Source organism: Cydia fagiglandana, chromosome Z (genome assembly GCF_963556715.1).
Source record: "Cydia fagiglandana chromosome Z, ilCydFagi1.1, whole genome shotgun sequence".
In the NCBI taxonomy this organism is placed as follows: Eukaryota; Metazoa; Arthropoda; class Insecta; order Lepidoptera; family Tortricidae; genus Cydia; species Cydia fagiglandana.
In genome coordinates this window covers 21103618-21124199 of record NC_085959.1, presented here as the reverse complement: position 1 = coordinate 21124199, position 20582 = coordinate 21103618, and the positions used below count along the sequence as shown (strand labels likewise).

Sequence of the window (20582 nt, the reverse complement as noted above, 5' to 3'; positions counted from 1 at the left end):
GTCTGCGAAGTTAAACAACGTCTTGATTAGGAACACGGATAAATTCCATATGTGGCTTAATTTTTAGTTATGTTAGTCAGACATTTTAAGTCCTAACATTATTAAAATGCAGATGAAACAGCATAATATTAAAATAACAGCTTATGCTGCCATCTCTGCTCAATGTGTAAAACCACGTCTTTTGATGAACTAGATATGAAATCATGAAATGGTTCGATACTGTTACAAAGTCATGGTTGGATAATGGGTGTATCAATATGCCACTAGATGGCTCTGTATTAAGACTGCGCAAGATTGTACATACATAGTAGGTATTATCATCAGAGTAATTTTGTTTTGATTAATAATATTAATAATTAGGTAGGTACCCACGTACATATATAGACGAAAATGTCGTGAACAAAATTGTCTTGTCTAAAATTATGATCGGTATGTTAGTTAAGTTGGTGTTAGTATGTTGACAAGTTCCGACCGCCTGTTGTCGGAAAGGCGGCGCCGGGCAGGTGTAGCGCGAGGCAGCCGAGGCAACGAAGCGCGAGGGCTCCGCTCCGCGCTCCAGTCCGCCAGTGTGACATGTAACCTAACCGGCGTCGGGCGCGTCACATCATGAGCTGGGCGTACGCTGGCCTGCCCGTTTCATTCAACATCTGTAACGCGAATACTTTAATGAGCACGTGCCTTTAATTAAAATAATGACCGTAATTTACTAATACAATGTACATGCAAGACCAAGACACCTTCACTGTAAAGCAGGAAGAAGAGTTCAGCAGACCAGTTGAGTCCATCATGCGATGTGAGGACTTCAAAAGCAATTTTGCCAGAAGACTTTCCAATCGTTACATCTCCAGATCACCCAGCTCGAGCTCAAAGCAGGACAGTGCGTTAAAGCTGCGACCACCCCAGACAACAAATACAGAAGCAAACCCCGATAATGTAAGTATTTGTCATGATGCAGAATGGAAGCTTGTACAAAACATAAACAAAGTACTGATTGTTTGAAATTTAACTTATGATTTATTTGTCATACAATTGTGCTTCTAAATACAATATGTCAAGTGTGTAAATACTTCATACGAGTAAACATATACTCTATTAAAAAAAATGGTATTTGTGATGACTGACATATTTTCTTTTGTTTACCTTTTAATTGAACACACACTTCTATTATAATTGAACACCATTGAATTTCCCTCAATTAAAATTTTGTTCTTCTGTTCTGTTCTTCTCTTATTTACAAACAGGGGTGGCGTTTCTATGACAGTGATACGTATCTACATCTACCTACTCAGTATTGTATGCCGGTCTATAATATAGACTCTATATTACAGACCAAATCTAAATGTTTCTGGATTATAGTTAGCCTTTGAATACTATATTTACCATAAAAGCAATGCGATTTTATGAGCTGAGATCTTTCGCAACTAATATTATACTTACTGATTTTAAATTAACCGTCTGATTTTTTGTTTTCTCAATCGCACGTATACAGGGTGATTCCGGGGTCGTGGAGCAAGCGATCAAGGCATGATACACAAGCCCATACTGAACAACTTTTACTATGGGACCAACTCCGAAATCGCGAAAAAAAATTGGTAGTTTCATACATTTCGGCCGATCACATGTTATCGTGTTCTATGGGAAGGCCAGTTTTTTTTCGCGATTTCGGATTTGGTCCCATAGTAAAGCCAGCGATCAAGGCATAATACAGTGATCGGCCGAAATGTATGAAACTACCAATGTGATCGGCCGAAATGTATGAAACTACCAATTTTTTTTTCGCGATTTCGGAGTTGTTCCCATAGTAAAAGTTGTTCAGTATGGGCTTGTGTATCATGCCTTGATCGCTTGCTCCACGACCCCGGAATCACCCTGTATATCGGAAAATTCTTAAACTGAAAAATCATAACATTACCTGAATAAGTACCTATTTTACATTTACAATCGCCCTACATCCTCGTATTAAGTAACACATTTTATATTAAATTGGGGTACAGTCAGCGTCAAAAGTATCTCATTCTCTAACTATTTGACTTATCTCTCTACTTATATGTAGAACAATTGGACTATAGCAAATACTTTTGAACACGAACTCTAGAGAGATAATTATATCCCAACAGAAATATATAATCCCAATAGACTAAGTATTTGAGGGTGGCAATTACTGTTAGCGCATTGTTTCATACGCTACTATTGTTGCTGACTGTACCTATGACTGTAAGCGTTACCTATGTAGGCACGTATTTATAAAGCAATTCAGTTATCCATTGTTAGAATAACGACTCTTGCAACGGTTCTACATTCAGGCATTTTACGATCTAAGAATATCTATCAATGTTGATAAATGTAGGCAACGGCATTTACGAAGTAAATTTTTATGTTTTTTAATCGTTCTTACAAAGTGTAGGTGTACAACGATAAGTGAAAGTCCATTTTTTGCGGTATTATTTATCTGAGACTAGATGATTACTTACTTACCTACTTATATTGCTCACTAAATAATATTTTGCATAATACAATATAAAGTTAGGCCAAGACAAGTCTGAAACGATGTTGATTGCGCACACAGTGCAAGTGTTAAATATACCTACGTCACAATTTCATAGAAGTTTGACTTTTAAAATAACACTTGCACTGCGTGGGCCATAAAAGCCGCTGCAGACTTTTCTTGGTCTAACTGTACTATGTTTCTGGTTCTAACTAGGAAACATGACACGCATCACATAAAATAATATTGTTAGTTGTACTTATTACCTCCTCAAGCGAGTAGTAAAAATCATATTACGATAATAACCAGAAAGACACCTGTGCGTGAGTTGTTTACTTCAAATGTAATGCAATTAGAAAACGACGTATTTACAAAACTTGATGATTAGGTATTACCAAAAAAAAATTGAGTGAAAGGTTAACTTCACTTGCAAATGTTAGTAATTAAGTACATAATGATATTAAATAAATTGTTTAGTAAGCGGATACGTCCGCTGATGAGATTATTCATATATTTTTTAAGATATTTGCCCAGTTTCAATTCTTAATTAATTAGATTAGAAAAAAATTGTTCAATTACAAAACATAAAAATATTTATTGTTTGTGTCTTATGTGTGCGAAGGTTTATTTCTTTCATTCATAACTCATAACCAAAGCTCATAACAGTCATAACATACAGTTCTTGTCAATCAATCTCAACTGTAACAAATATTGAGTGTTTTAGGCATTTGATAGAACAATTTCAATTTGATTTTCTAGATCTTTTAGAATTACTTAACTTCAATTTTGAATGATCCTTCATTTAAAATTCAGACTCAACCACAATATACGGTTATGGTAACTTTATAAAACATGTTTTTTTTTTTATGGAATATAGCCACTTGAAAAATACCACCTATAACAAATAAAACTACCGAGCAAGATATCTAATACGTTCATGTTTGTGCCTTTGGCAATACCTACCTTAGTCACAAAAGTATAGAGTGGAATTTTGGAAGCCGTCTGAACAAAGCATCCGCCTGACCTCGTCCATATACCTAATTATTTAATTACGTTATTTTTTATATAAATATGGCATTCCGTGACAGTGTTGCACACATAGTTCACCTCTTTACATCTCATTAAAGTTTTTATGAATGTCTTAGCTCATTTAATTTGTTAACTAAAGCTTAGTTTGGTATTTTCATTTAAACTTGGGACGTTAAGTGTAAAGTGCGGATAAATATGTTTCCGAATCTATAGCATATACATACCTATAAAATACGTCTTTATATTGGCCATAGCAATCCAGCGCGGGAACGCTGCTTGCGTGATGGGCACCTTACCAAGGGCGCAAAATGTTGATAGGTATTTTTAATTTTTAGCTTTAGTTTTTAGTAGTTAATTTTAGTTTTGTATTCATTTTATAACAATAAATGAGTTTTCTTCCTTTGTGTGACATGGAAGCCACAAAAATTGTATTAAAACCTTTATAGAAAGCGAACGGCTTCCAATCGAAAATAACCAGTGATCGGCGTTTTGGCTATAACTCGGGGTGAGTCACCTAAATCACTGCTTATTTAATACCGTATATTTTATAAATACTCGTACATATTTTAACTACACATGCCTACCCTTAAATATATTTTTTACAGCATATTTTCTGATTAAATTAGACTCGTATTCAACAATTTTTTCTGCAGTTTCGACTTACATGTATGTATATAGAGATTTGCAGCGTCATTGGAAGTCGGGAAATTTAACTTGCAAGATTTGACCCGTACAAACGTAGTTACATATGTACATCCTTACATAGGTACATTGCAAGTTAAATAAAAGCTTATAAGGACTACGTTAAGATAGAATTCGGCGATATTTACTTTCCAGGGAAAACGGTATAATATATACATACCTAGTTCATCATCATCATCATCTCAGCCATAAGACGTCCACTGCTGAACATAGGCCTCCCCCTTTTTTGGGGGGTGAATGCCATAATCGCCACGCTTGGCAGGCGGGTTGGCGATCGCAGTCGAGTACACCGAATTTGAGGGACGCTGCTGCCCGTCCACCGGTGGTCATACCTAGTTATCTTGAAACAATTGATAGATCAATAATTTATTAAAACAGATATTAAATAACAAAATAAATAAATCACAAATCTAGCCCAGAATTAGCCTGAGGCATTGGTCCCCGGACGCTGGCCGCGTTCCCCCTCTGCACAGCGAGGCTGAGTTTTTGTGCAAAAAAAGGGGCAGCTCGTAGGTCGCCAGACACCCAGACTAGTTTGGTAAAAACACTTCAAATAAAGTCATGTCTGTAAACTAACCACCCAGCGAGCAGTTTGAGAATACGGTATAATGTTAATTCTACGGCGGAAGTGGCACAGCAATACTATTGTGCCTCCAAACGTTCTCGTGATATGAAAGGGAGATAGCGAAAAACCATTGTTTATCGCCTTGGAGCCTGCTGCTTTGAATGTGAGAAAACAGATTTACGAGTATGATCAGACCCTAGCATGGGAGGAAACGTAACGCAGCTCTTCCTGCAACAATGAACTTGATTTAATTATTATAAAAACTTTACCAAAACTAATTTTAGGTCTTTTATTCATAACAATAAATAAATAAATATTAGGGGACATCCAACACAGATCAATCTAGCCCCAAACTTTACAAGCAAAACTCGTACTGTCACCTGCAATAATATGTTACACAACGTAGGCCGCAAAAATATCTGACACGATCTTATTTGTAGAGCCATAAGAGCGCGTCACATATTTTTGCGGCCTTCAAAGAGTAACATATTATTGCAGGTGACTGTACTATGGCTGCTAAGGTGACGATATACATACCTAATGTTCGATTGGAAGGATTAAAGGATTGTCATGCGGTTTTCACCTATCAATAGTATATTATTTTTTTATTGATATTATAAAATATACACCATTTTGTTAACCCGTGTGAAGCCGGGGCGGGTCGCTAACTAACTAAACTAACATGTATTCCATCTGTTGTAAGTAGTCGAAAATGTTCTATAAACGGGATAAAGCATCCTATGGGTAAAATATATTTCAAATATTTATCATATCTGCCTTTTGCTAAGGTTTGACAGGTTTCAATTTTACCTTGACCCGGAGATAAATTAGGCATAGACAGGTCACTCGATTTCGCATAAATGACGAAATTTTATAGGTACCAGTGTGAGTTTGTTAATCTTTCTTCTTAATTATATTGTTGTCATTTTTGGGTAATAATTGTTCGCTAAAAACCTAATTGTACCTTTTAAAACTATAATTTGTGTTGGATTTGTATATTGCACCTTGCACTACAAGTGCAGCTAGTGGCACTGATCGATAATGCAAACATCGTTGCACTGCTACCAGGATGTCATATTTGCCAGGAGATCAATGCACTAACAGGGCATGCGCGCAAGACCTAAATATCCTTAGAATATTACCTAGTAACCTACTAAAATACCTGTGATTGAATTCAGTTTCGTTATTTACTTGGAAATAAATAATATATGCTTCGTAAATATTATAAGTCAACAAGAAATTTTAAGTTCCGTCAGTTCCGTGTTGTGTTCCTAATCTCTTAGTTTTGGACAAAATGAAGATGTTTGGATTGCCTGAAATTAATTTCACGGTTGTTGATGTTTCAAGAGCAGCAACTGTTTATTGTTAAGGTAAGGAAATTGTATTGCATTGAGCATTGAACGTATCGAACTTATAGATAATAATAGTCCCCATAGTAGCTAAAGAGAAACGGTGTTATTTGCATACAGGTATGAACGGAACATATCCGGACAGGAGTAGAAGTTGTCATAAAATGACGGGTTTCAAGTAAATTATGAGGCACAATAAATATTTGTATGTACGGCACCCTCGGTGCATAGGTACTTGACTTTTTTTATTTAAGCTCTAGTAGAGGGCTAAAAGTATGCCAAAACTTTTCCCTTTCAATTATTATTCCCTTTAAATAAATAAAAAATACTTTGCCACAATCCAAGTTTTAAGGATTCCACCTTACTGTATACTCTGTATAATAGGCAAATTAAAAGGTTGCCTCCTAAAGGGAAAACAGGGGCTCTAGATAGACCTTTGAGTCGGGGGTAATTGACGTTCTTGACATTTTAACGGTTATTTCATTAATAATTACTACGTACAGTTGCAATAAGCACTATACATATATTCATGACATGCTTAACACATTTCTTTCTTTCTAACCGCTAGTTTTTAGGGTTCCATTCCAAAAAAGTACAAAAGGAACTCTTAATATTGAAAAATGATTACGCAAAAGTTGTTTAAAATTATTTTTTATATATTTTAAAATCAGTTAAACACTTAATCGACTAAAGTGTAGTACGTAGGTATATAGCTCTATTACAATTTTTTAATGACTATAAATATTTTATAATGTACCTATTATAATATAAAAAATAGTAGGTTAAGTAACCTCTTACTCGAATATAAATTTCATTAAGTCAGGTATAATCTTACTTGAGATGAGATCTTCAGGTCATTATTAATAAGTAGGTAAGTCGGTAACGGTATTTGTCACCGCATGATTGATAATTATCAAGCATCTAACTTACTACCGGTAAGACAATAAACAATAGCGAACGATCCCGTTTCGCAGTGGGTGTGTGATCGAAAATGAGTTCACTTATGATATGAGCGTGTATGAACAATGTACCTACGTCTCCATCTATTGCTAGAGCGGGATGATATAAAAACATTACAGAAAACAGCAAGTGGGTTATTTAGATAATATTGGTACCTATTTAAAATTTAATTGGTACATGACATAATATAATCAAAAGCATCAAGTGAATGCAATCGATCCAATTTTAATAACATAATTTTTAGGTATTGTTTATTGTAGGTAATTAATGTAATTATTATGTCATCCTACTGTGTCCCATTGCTGGGCAAAGGTCTCTCCCCTCTTTTTCCATTCGTCTCTATTTGGTGCTTTTTAGGGTTCCGTAGCAAAATGGCAAAAAACGGAACCCTTATGGATTCGTCATGTCTGTCCGTCTGTCTGTCTGTCCGTGTATGTCACAGCCACTTTTTTCCGAAACTATAAGAACTATAGTTACCAAGTTTCAACAGTATAGATACTGTTGAAACTTGGTAAGTAGATGTATTCTGTAAACCGTATTAAGGCTTTAACACCAAAATAAAAAACAAACAGTAAATTTTGGCGGTTCCCCATACTTAGAACTGAAACTCTACATTTTTTTTCATCAAACCCATACCTATGGATAGGTCTTCAAAAATGATATTGAGGTTTCTAATATCATGTTTTTCTAAACTGAATAGTTTGCGCGCGAGACACTTCCAAAGTGGTAAAATGTGTCCCCCCCCCTGTAACTTCTAAAATAAGAGAATAATAAAACTAAAAAAATATATGATGTACATTACTATGCAAACTTCCACCGAAAATTGGTTTGAACAAGATCTAGTAAGTATTTTTTTTTAATACGTCATAAATCGTAAACCGCATTTTTATTATGTTACTTGCTGCTACGGAACCCTTCATGGGCGAGTCCGACTCGCACTTGGCCGCTTTTTCTGACTTGTCTCACAAAAAATCCCCCATTCTATTTTATTGATTAATAAGTTATTAGCAATCTGTATCTATAGAATTACATCTTAGCCTGAATAACTTAAAATGCATAAATCCTTGTAAGATAGTAAGTTCACACCACGCGTGTAACTCTACTAGAGGCTATATTGCCACGTATGCCTATTATCGAAATGCCTCAGTCAGATAAACTCCTTATCACTTATCATCCACATCTGAAGTGACTGCTCCACTCCTTTCTAGATTTATCAAGTAATAATGTAGCACAGTCCAGACATGACCTCAACATTCTTCAATAAACTACAGATACATTAGAAATAAATAACAATAATAAACTCGTCTTCTTCCTTGCGTTGTTGCGCCATTTTGCTACGGCTCATGGGAGCCTACAAATATTAAAAAAAAACAATAATAAGCTATTTATATCTATAGTCAAATATAAAAAAAAACCCTAAAAATGTAAAATAACTACCTAATTTAAATGTACCTGGATAAATAACCTTTATTTACTGGAAAATAAGATCGAAATCCGGATCCTTTGTTAAAAAACATGACTGTTGAATTGTAGATCTCTACGAAAATCAAGAAAAAAAGAATTTCACTAAAATAAGATTTATCAAATTAGGGATGTACGGTATCAGTCGAATAATCAAAGGGAACAGAAATCAAAATCAATAAAGATAAAAGATAAAAGATAAAAAATAGTTTATTCAAGTAGGCATATTACAATGCGCTTATGAACGTCAAATAAACCTTTACCGGCTCCAACCGTACACCTCTGCCCCGAGAAGATTTAAATCCCCCCTCAATTGGAGGAGGGTATCCCAATATGGGACCGGCAACAAACTCGACAACAATTAAACAATTAAAGTTAGACAATTAAAGTGAAACAATTAAAGTTAGACTAAGATAGATCTGCAACGATTCAGATAGCATACGCAGTACAAGTGTTATTTTAAACGTCAAACTTCTATAAAATTATGACGTACAAATGACAATTGCACTGCGTATCAGTGGCGGCGCGTCCATAAAAGCCGATTCCTACCGGGTTGCCTGTTTTTGGACGTTTGAGCAGAGTTGTAAAGGAAATATGTAAGCCAAATTAGCCCCGGCTTGACTATGGATACGTTTGACGCGCCGCCACTGCTGCGTATGCTATCAAAATCGTTGCAGACTTTTCTTGCTCTAACTGCATAATTGAAGAATTCCTAATTATGGACAAGGTAATCGACTAATAAAGCATCGATTCGCATTCTTAAAATAACGTAAACAAAAAACGATGATGCTGATAATGAAGATCAAATGAAAATTGGCTAAAACCATATTATTAGACCAAGACAAGTCTGCAACAATTTTGATACCACGCGCAGAGCAAGTTTTATGTTAAACGTCAAACTTCTATGAAATGATGACGTATAAATAACACTTTCACTGCGCATGTTATTAAAATCACTGCAGACTTCTCTTGGTCATATTTAGTCCCCAGATTACCTTACACAGTAATAGTTGGTAATACTGACTTGTAAGTTCACAATCCTGGAAATAGTCGCTCACGCACCTAAATGCGATGTTCATGTGATTAGTTAATCAGTTTGGCGCACTCATGCATTAATGCACGACAGGAACCAATTCAGGCCGTCAAGAAACCCAATAATAACTCATAATCGTTTCACTCGTAAAACATAGGTACTCTATTAGGTATTAAGTGGAAGCAATTAACTATTTTATTAACGTACAAATTAAGTGTTCGTTTACAGTTAGTATCAGTAGTAGTAAAATTCTTTGTAAGTACCAGGTGTGGCCTGTAACACGAGCAAATATTTAAAACATAGATTGTACTCCTCAATCGGTGACACTTTTGTTCAACTACTTTTAAAAAATATGAAGTAATTAGAATCCCTATTTTTCATACAAAATAAATATTATCTTCAATGGACGCCATCGCCAGGCCATATCATTGTGATTGACGTTGCTTGTCACGCCTTAAACATAACAAAATTTGCAATACATTGCGTCTTAGGATAAACTTTAAAGTGTATTAAAAATCAAACCACAAGTTATTTTTAAAAGTCGCTGAACGTAAATGTTAGTCGCTAAATGTTAGTCAGTATGAGGAGTACAGCCTACAGTTAAATTTTTTGCTCATATGATAGGCCACACCCGGTACCTATATCATAACAAATACTAATAAAAGGAAAACAAGTTTCGTTAATATCACGAGAGGGTAAGGTAAGGTGGGGTAAGATTATCACCGGGGTAAGACTATCGCCGGAGTAAGACTATCACTTGTATGGAATCCTCATTGAATCCTCATTGTGTCACCCTTCCGTCGTATTTTAATTAATCGCCACTCATTGCGAAATTCCTACTTTTCGCACACGTATCGTAATGTACCATTACAGTACATCTGGTGGTCCATTACGACAATCTGTGCTATAATAAGCACATTACGTAACTGCGTCGAAAATTTAAAGAAGCATAATGTACTGACATTATGTCTCTTTAAATTTTCGACGCAAAGACGAATTATCTTAGTATGTACATTTTTCTTTACGTGCTTTGGCACCTACTTACTACTCGTATGTTCGTTCCGAGCGACTGCGCACACCACACCACACCTGCATGTTCATTTAAATTATCTGGATCCGGGCTGGATGAGTCAGGCCCACCTGTTTTTGTACATTAGAATACTCGTAGACACGGTTCGCTACTTTACTACAAATTATGGACATGCCCGTATACAAGTGAGAAAAATGTTTAAGTTCATTTCTTTGAAAGTTATTATTGTCATCATTCTTAGAAAGTAGGTGTCTTCATTGCTTTGTACGTAAAAGAGGTGCAAGGGGATATAAATTATAGGTAACAATGTAGTACTTAACATGAGAATCTGGGCCCGAAAATGGATTCAATATGTTTATTATAAACTTTTACTTACTTAAGTTTTAATATCTGCGTAACTATGTCAGTTAATTTTTTTACTAAAAAAAATCCATCATCTATCTGTGCACTATGTTTGGGACTGTTAGGTGCTCGTCACAATAAGAAGTACGAGTAGGTAAATAACTGTAAAGTATTTCAAAAAAAACCGGGCAAGTGCGAGTCGGACTCGCGCACGAAGGGTTCCGTACCATAATGCAAAAAAAAAACAAAAAAAAACGGTCACCCATCCAAGTACTGACCACTCCCGACGTTGCTTAACTTTGATCAAAAATCACGTTTGTTGTATGGGAGCCCCATTTAAATCTTTATTTTATTCTGTTTTTAGTATTTGTTGTTATAGCGGCTACAGAAATACATCATCTGTGAAAATTTCAACTGTCACGGTTCGTGAGATACAGCCTGGTGACAGACGGACGGACGGACGGACGGACGGACAGCGAAGTCTTAGTAATAGGGTCCCGTTTTACCCTTTGGGTACGGAACCCTAAAAACCGGTCACCTGCGAGTCTGTCTCCCGGACCTCGGTCCGGTTCTATAAACTTATATAGAATTTGAATTTTGCACCCTCTTATTTCGAACGTCTTTCATAGAAAGTAAAAAAGTAATTCTTTTGATACCCCTGGTTTAACATTCTGTATAACTATTCCGAATTGATAGCGCAATTAGTTCCCGAGATATTTAGCAATTTGGCAGACGGATTGATAAATAGAGTCGCACCATAAGGGTTCCGTTGGTACCTTTTTGGTAAGGAGCCCTAAAAATACAGTAAGTAAATGATTACCGTTAGTCCCGTGTGAACTGTGAGTGTGACCGCAAAAAGACCCGATGAAGATGATTTACCTTATTTTCGTTGTAATGAGCATTTGAGCGTTCCACCACACCGAAATTAGTCACGACAGCAAGTCGCTAACATTACCAGCTTAGAACATGGCATCTATCGTGACAATTATAATGAGACTTAGATTTCCGGATTTTTGAGTAATTAATCATTATCGTCACTAAATATATACTGTATAATAAATTGTTAAATATTGACTATTTATTGATTATTTATTTTGATCTTCATCCTGATATAGTAATAGTTTTGGGGCTGTGTCTAAGACCACCTTATCGATCGATCCAGCGCTTCGTTTTCTATGGAAAGCACCACGTCGTCACCGATCAACCGTCATACATAACCTCGGCCCGGGCACGGCCCGATCTAGCGTGAGACATCCTTTAGCTGTGCCCTACCAATGCTCGATATTGAGAGCTCCCAGTGATCAAATGTTAAAAAATTATATAATTCTGCTCCTCTACACGCGCACTTGGCTATGATTTAGTACCTACAAGGGAATAATTATTAACAAATCTTATAAAAATTGCACAGTATATTATATAAATATTAGAATATAACTTTTTACACTGAAAATGAGTAGTTGTAATTTGTATCTACGATGCCGCATAATAATTAAAATGGACAATCTAAGTTGAGGCTCCTGCGTTGGTTAAGTTCCGTCACTTAATGATCACGACTTATTAATGTTATTATAAATGCAAAATCGATACCGGATTTAGAAACCAGAGGAGAAAGGGGAAGTTGACACATCCAAACAAAATAATAGTTAAATGAACCGAGGCTGGTAGACGGTGGTGTTTAATATATTATATAACATACGAGGAATATTATTGTAATTTAAAAAAAATGACTAATGATTAAGAATTTTAGAAGAAATTGTTCAAGCAACGTATGTGTAGGTTTCGTTTTTATGTCCACAAGATTGTTGACTAACTATATGTATAGACCGATAATAACAACCACTTGCGATATCCAGGGTTAGTCAAATAATTCGGAGCTAACCGTTTATACAGGGATAAAAATATTAAAATGTACTGTTACCTAGGTACCTACTCCGAGTTTAAACGGTTACCTCCGAGCTTGGCTAGCCCTGGAACGTGCAAGGGGTCCCAAGATGATTTTTTCGAAAAGTAATTTTTGACCGGGTTATGGTAAACCTGCTTGCCCCGCGGTCCCCGACGCACGTAGGGGTCCCGCAACAGACACGAACGTGACGCGCATGTGTTTTGTATACGCACCGCTCTTGCGCAGTCCGTGCCGCCGACAAGCATTGTATGTTAGCGACAACCGTGAACAACACGCCCACATTCAATACCACTATCATTATTATTTGATGGTAAGTAGGTACACTCACTGATGGTAGAGCGAAGTACCTATAGCAGTATACTCTTGTCCTACCCAATTGCCTTATTTTGTGGCACCAGGGTTAGATAGTTTGGAGCCTCCCCCTGCTGGGTAAGGAGCGGACCTCTTCTTTCTCTGGATATTTGACCCTGTGAAGTAAATATCCTATGTGTAATGACTAATGCACACGTGTTTCATACGACGTTTCTTTTGTTTTTCAACATACTTATACATATTAATCAAATTTTAATTGATAAAACAGTTGGTAAAAGTCAAAAATCTGTCATACTGCCTGCCGGCCTCTCGACCCTGCCGCTGGCGCCCTGGCCGGCGCCTCCAGTGCTCGTTGTAAAATGTACTCTACCAATTTAAGAAGGCTCGGTCTCCATACACATTGTTAGCGATTAGTTACATTACAATCTTAACTCGATCGGATTATCATTACCGCACGAGTGCGATAATATAATGTAAAAAACACGCGTGTGTAATATCTAGGATTATGAGCCTAAAAGCGGTACTTACTTACTTCTTCTTACACACATTTGTTATCTGATTTTCTTCTTATTAGTTTTAAGTTAGTGATAAGTTAGGTCCCCACCGAAAATCAGCGCTGCGGCTTACCGTCGTAGCATTACGCTGAGTGGGGGTCCTATTTAACGTCTATGTCTCTATATTAATTTGTAATTTATTTAAGTTGTTGGTTTGACGTAAATAAATGTATTTTCTTTCTTTCTTTCTTACGTAAGTAAGTACCGCTTTTAGGCTAAATATTATAATTAAATAGGCACCTAAGGCCCATACATACATACATTACAAACTAACATAGACGCATGCAATAATAAATTAGTCTAGCATCGGTTTTTTACAAATAACACATATGGCCTCTTAACCTCTAGCCGACCATACGTCAAACCTTGCCAAGCAAAATGAATTTTTATTTTGTTAACACAAAGTTCAAATTAGAATGGAACAGGAGACCTTTTTATAGGTCTCTGGGCGGCTAGAGGTTAAATTGGTAGTGACATTCACATTGTGAAGCACAATTTTGGATAACAACGCTGTTTGATGTTTGAGGTACTGGAAACTAAAGTAGTCCTCAAATAGTGTTAAGTCATTTTAACCATTTTTTTTTCATTTTAACCATATTTTAACGCGGCGGGGGGTAAATAGAATGAGCGGTGTGCATTTTATTATATATCTACCTACCCATCTATTCATAAACGCGCTACAAACCTCAATTAGCTAATAACCGTTTGTCTTTATCTGTCATTTTGACTTTATATTTGTAAGAAAGGGATAAAACATAATTTAACTAAATCAGGCCCGTAATGTTTTATGAATAAGGGGGTTAATCTGTATCATCCTGCTTCTTATACAAATTAAAATACGGACGGACAGACAGACATGACGAATCCATAAGGGTTCCGGTTTTTGCCACTTGAACGGAACCCTAAAAAGAGAACTTCATTCAAGAGGTAGGTAGGTTGGTACTTGTCGGTTTGTTATTTTACTTATTTAGCTCAGCAACTGATATACCTACGTGATTTTGCGTACCTTTATAATGTAGGCCACGGCCAACCGTACCTGCACTGGTATTACCAGTATTAATGATTGCCTTTTCGAACTGACTTTAAAAAATTTAAAGATTTTTTTAGTTCATCTCGCTGAATCAATAGTCTTCTATTTAACACTTTAATTTTATATTTAAAGTACCTAAGTCACTACAATGCAAAAAGAAACTTTTATCTAGGTTGATTTTAACCCCGTAGCCCCGGGTTTGCTTAGGAAAACTCTGAAACGAAGAGCTAGGAAATATGAAACAAATAATTATTACTCAAAGATATATGTAATTTGTATAAAAAAGTTAAATTAAAAAAAAATAGCTCACTTAAGTCATTGTGTAGCAGGACACTCACACTCCTAACCGACATTGCGTGGCGGTAGAACGTTCATTCGTATTCAAATAGTGTTTACTTGTTTAGCATCAGTGAGAGGAAGTAAACCATAAACAACTATTCTCACGAATCAATAAACAACAGCAATAAGTAGCCAAATGTAACTTGGAGACAAATTCTTTTTAAAATACCTTTCAGACAATGCTTTCTGGTTCTGTCGAGTGCGTAATAACGCTAATAAATTGATTAACTAGAGTATTTAAGAAATGTAAACAAAACCTATGAAAAAAAAACAAATAATGGTATTGACAAGGTTAGACAAGATTAACACATAAAATAATCACACAGGAAAGCGACGTTATAAATACTTAAAAAATCTACTAGTGTGGAATGTACTCTATAGAAGAGTAAAGTGAAGGTTGTAAACCAGTCAATGTAGCACGACGGTGGGGAATTTTGATATAGTTTCTTAGGGGTTGCGACAACACTATTCAAAATATCATTGTGATAAACTGTTCCTTAGTGTAATTATCAACACTTTGAACCGATTATCCAGACATGAGCCACATTCGATAACAATTCATTTACGTATTCCCTTAAGATATAGGAACTTCAACCCTAAAATTGATAATTATGTTTGATCACTGTGCACCAATTAAGAGCATAACATTAACCCGAGGACATAATTATTCGGCATTATGGAACCTGTGTTGTCAAAGCAGAAACAAAGGTGCACTTGTCGGTGTATCCGGGAATATGGGGAGGGGTAGGGCGATCGTTAGGACTTCCGAGGGCCCTAACCGGATGCCAGCGTCACGCGTCGCCGGCTGAGCATGACGGTTGCCTCATCGTGCCGGCAACCCGGCTGGTTGTTAAAACATCTCTCTATTCCACTGCCGAAACGCAACGGCGAACATCACAAATGAGACGGTTAATATATTTGGGGCTGTGACTCAGACTTTACGTAACCTCGGTGAAAATTATTCCGTATGGTCTTCGAGGCAGGCAGCCATTTCAATTTCTAATTGTCTTTAAATGTTTTGGCACCATAAATAAGACACGTAAGTAACACGCGCTTGTACTCATTATATGTTTTGTAAACATCGGTGACGACATCAGCTACTAGCTATGCAAAAAGTCTGTGAAGTTTATCGCAATACTTACCAGGCGTTTCATGTATATTTAGAAGTAACTTATTTAGTCTGGGGGTCTAGCCAAGATGACAATCGTTTTTGGAACACGAAACGAAACGCTATAATTTCTATAAAATTGCCTTGTTCCCTGATCCGATGCCGATTTTACAGTATAGCAGCACACAACGATACAGTGCATCTAACAAACAAAAGTGGTTTCACAAGATAGTGTCTTCACATGGTCTTGAAAAGTAGGCAGTGTAACGTGAGAAGTTGTCCAGTGGCCTTGATCACGCGTGCTCGGTTCCAGGCGGCTGGGCACCTGTCGCCACACTCACACCCTGGCAACCCAGCACCACCTCGCGCAACCCGAGAGCGCCGCTCGCCTCTTGAGCGGAACCTCGAGGATAGTCCATTGATTATTGCCACGTTTACATTTTGCTCTGAAATCTGAACAATCGATTTTTTAATGAATAGCACACTACACATAATACATAGTTGGACAAATAATTATACTGTACCAGGTACGGAAATAATAATTCTGATGTTATGCCGCGCGCGGGGCAGCTAAATCTGATAATAAGGCTTAATTTTACAAGGCCCGTTACGGCGACAGTTAAATGATATTGTATTGCGATTTATTGACGAGTGCACTCAGAACTGATGCATAATATTAAATATACCTATGTATAGGCTTTTCTTAAGCTGTAGGTAAATTTAATATTGTAAGTTAGGGATGTTGATATTGTTGATATACTTAAATAAATCTGCATGGGTACAATTTCAAAAATACCTATCAAATTTAACACTCAGCGATTTAAGAAAATGCCATTATCAAGTAATTTTTTAAGTGTTGTTGCATCTCTTCATTTGATACCGATATCCAACTAGGCTACACTTTATTAATACTGCCTTAAAGTGGTGAACATCAGCTATGTAGATTGCAGAATGCACTTTAACTAATAAGGGGTTAAAGACACAATGTCTGAAGCAAAAGCGTGAGAAGCGCATGACACTCTCAATCAGTATTACTGTTGTTGGTATTCCCAACTTTTTATAAACCATACACAAGACGACTGATATAATTAACCATTCCGTTATTTGTTTTTGCTGGTTGTACTTAATTATTGTAAAGTAAAGTGGCTCATCATACGTTACAATGTTTGTGTATTACTTGTGTCTTCTGTGAAACTTTCAGGTTTCTTTAGAATAATCACTTTCAATATGTATAGGTACCTAAATAATATATAGGTATTAATTATTGGATAATATAAAGATAGACCCAGCACCGAAACTAAGCGACGCTTGTTCTATACAATGCGAAGATACACATACTTATTTAAAGAAATGCATAGTTATATAGGTACTAAGATACGAGTACATAGATAATTCGGGAACAAATATTTGTGATAAACACACAAATAAATGCCCTTACCGGGACTCGAACCCGGGACCTGCTGCTTCGTAGGCAGGATTACTACCGACTGGTGACTAGACCAGAAGGCCGTTAACTATATTTATTACCCTAATATATTTATTATTTCCAGGTTCCAGAAAGAATTGAGCCTAGTACTCAACTTTCTAAAAATGTCGATAAGGAGCAAACATCGGAAGTGAGCAAGTCCGGGGACAAAGCACCGCCGCTGGCGACCCACTCTGCCATGCGGCACACCGAGGTGACCGCGCTGCACATGGAGGTGGACACCCTGCGGTGGCAGCTGGCGCAGGTATGGCTTTCATCCGTTATGCTGCGTAATTTTAACAAGTTGTACTGATATATGTACACTGGCATCCAAAAGTGCATGGACATGTTTCAACCGTAATATTAAAGCATTACGGTCGACATCTATCCATGCACATTTGAACGCAACTTTACCTACTCTTCAATCACTATTTTAGTTAATTTTGTTTGCTAATGCTAATGCTATCGCTATGCGAACGAGTTCAGCTAATAAGCGAAGTAATTCTATGATTTTGATTTAGCGAATTTCCGTTAATTTATTTCCTTAATGCAAATTTCAACAAAAAGTTAATAAGATTGAATAGAGAAGTTCTATTTTCAGACCGAGGCGAATCGACAAATGCACATAGCTTTACTCAACCAAATAGTTACTTTCCTCAATAGAGTGAAAGACCATATCGAATGTCATAAAACCGACTTCAATGAATCCAATGAAAATATGAAAGATATTTCCAAAGAAAGGGCACTACCGAGATCGTTTAATGCTGCAGATATACCGCGCTCTCGGTCAGTCGTACACGTCAACAAACATGTAGAGTATTCTTTGCGTCCCGCTAAGAAACTTGGAACAAGGAAGATCAGCAAGTCAATAAGTAATGTTAATGGGTATAAAGACTGCAACAGCACGTGGTAAGTAATCAACAATTACATAATTCGAACAATACACTAACTAAAATGAAAATTAGAGGATGCCACCAATTAGTTTGTATAAATTAATAAAATATGAAAATGTTTCAGGAACCAATCCAAATTATCACTGACTTCAGATAGTGGTAATTCCCAAAAAATCACGGAAGAAATCTCACGGCTAATTACTCTTGCCAATACCGTACTAAGTACTAAGCTGCCCGATCTCGCCTGTAACGATGTTCAAAATAACTCCAATGACAAAATATTTGTGAGTAATGATGATAAAAACGAATCGATTAATTCCAACACCAGCACAGTGGATCTAATCACACAAAATGTATCTACAAAATCATTTTTAATAAAGTCAGTCAGTTGCAAAAATTCGGATCTTTATGAAGACTTACCTAGTTCGCTGGTAGATGCAGAAGACGATGATATAAAAGAATTCATAATGCCACTATCAACGCTAAATTGTGACATCGGAAACGAATTTGCAGAGTTAAAGATTGCAAAAGAAAAGCAGGACAATATTTTTGAAGAAAAATCTAAATTGAAAAATAGTAAATCTTTTTTGTGTAGCAAGAAACTAGATTATAACCATGCCGTCAGTAAATTTACGGAAGATGAAAGCGGTTTTTCATCAATGAGTTCTTTTCAAGAAATTGGCATTCCAATAATAAGCATAATACCTCCATCACCATGCAAGGAAATGGGGTATGTTGATGATATCCCCGAAGACGTAGAAGAAACAGGAAAGTGGAAAAATGAAATTGAACTAAATAAACAAACTGTAAAAGTGTTTTGGGTGTAACTATTGTACGTACAATTTTTTTATTTATTAGCCGTATGCTCAGACCAAAAAATCAAGGGACTTATCTAAGGACGCGTCGTTATGCGAGAAAAATAAAACATATGTAATAATTGGGCAGTTTTAAAGTTTTTTTACAAAAATCTTTTATATCTAATTCAGGTTTCAAGTTTTTCTTACTCGTAATCGACAGCACGTTCAAAGTTAACAAAGTTTGGATGCAATTATATGATGCAATGCCTTTTATTACATAGTTTAGTAACTTAACGAAATTTGTGTATTTTGTTAAGAACCTAAGAAATACCTGGCAATCGCTGCCACAGTAGCCATTCATTTCCATTGCAGTATCTATTGTTCACCTTACTAATACTAATGAGAGTATTTTGACGAACTAGTTCATTTGACGGAACTAGGTTTTGTTTTTAATATTCCTTGTACGCGCTTGATGAACAGTAAACTCAACTTGATGCACAGTTTTATACAAAAATGCTAGACATTTTATCCTCTAGCTAGATCGAATACATGTGCTAACCATTCTGTTTAAGAATTTAATTCTGATCTGAATAATTTTTTAATTCTGAATTACAGAATCTGAAATTAATAAAATGTACTTATGTTCTGAAACGCGTTCAATTTTCAATTGTGTTTAATTTCTGTACTGAATTTGATAAGTAGGTAAGGTTTATATTTGAGATCTTAATCAGTAACTTACTTATAAAGAACATTTATATTTACCTTGTAAACTAATTTTTATATTAAGATGGTTTCAAATTGGTGAATAAATGTACAATAAAACGATGTCGTTATAATTTAATTTAATAAATCATTTAAATAATCGTGATTTTTGTTTAAGTTTTTTAAGCAGCTGCCCGACTAGCGGCGATAGGTTACAACTTAGGGCGTCCTATAACTAGAACAGGGTGACGGTTTTCATTGCAGCTAAGATCGGACGCACGGCTCCGCGCCAGCCGGCTTAGCCAAGGTGACAATTGCAATACAATGGTGATAGCGTATATTGAGAATAATATTTAATTTATATGAAAAACAGAAAATCAAAAAAGACTTCATATTTTTTTAAAGTTGTCGAACAAACGTTTTAGCGTTTGAGGACTACAATATAATTAAATTTGCTCGTGTTACATGCCCCACCAGTTTTACCTATTTAAATCGTAGATTTATACATATATATTTTATAGGT

General features: G+C 36.1%; 1 protein-coding gene across 3 annotated transcripts; it reads left to right on the top strand.

The window, feature by feature from the left end:
* The first annotated feature begins 555 nt into the window (after positions 1-555).
* On the top strand, positions 556-20225 carry LOC134679302 (uncharacterized). Of its 3 annotated transcripts, none has more exons than XM_063538206.1 (4): positions 556-933; positions 17753-17932; positions 18269-18576; positions 18685-20225. In XM_063538206.1, exons 1-4 carry the CDS (start codon positions 715-717, stop codon positions 19385-19387), a joined length of 1410 nt encoding a protein of 469 aa, XP_063394276.1. In that variant the 5' UTR covers positions 556-714; the 3' UTR covers positions 19388-20225. The 3 variants fall into 3 exon arrangements, with proteins under 3 accessions (XP_063394276.1, XP_063394277.1, XP_063394278.1); XM_063538207.1 differs by lacking the exon at positions 556-933 and adding an exon at positions 5955-6151; XM_063538208.1 differs by lacking the exon at positions 556-933 and adding an exon at positions 17168-17241.
* The last annotated feature ends 357 nt before the right edge of the window (positions 20226-20582 follow it).

Coding starts and splice junctions, on each gene's coding strand:
- LOC134679302 (XM_063538206.1), top strand. CDS start 715: ATGTACATGCAAGACCAAGACACCTTCACTGTAAAGCAGGAAGAAGAG. Junction 934..17,752: donor CAGAAGCAAACCCCGATAAT/GTAAGTATTTGT, acceptor TATTATTTCCAG/GTTCCAGAAAGAATTGAGCC. Junction 17,933..18,268: donor TGCGGTGGCAGCTGGCGCAG/GTATGGCTTTCA, acceptor TTCTATTTTCAG/ACCGAGGCGAATCGACAAAT.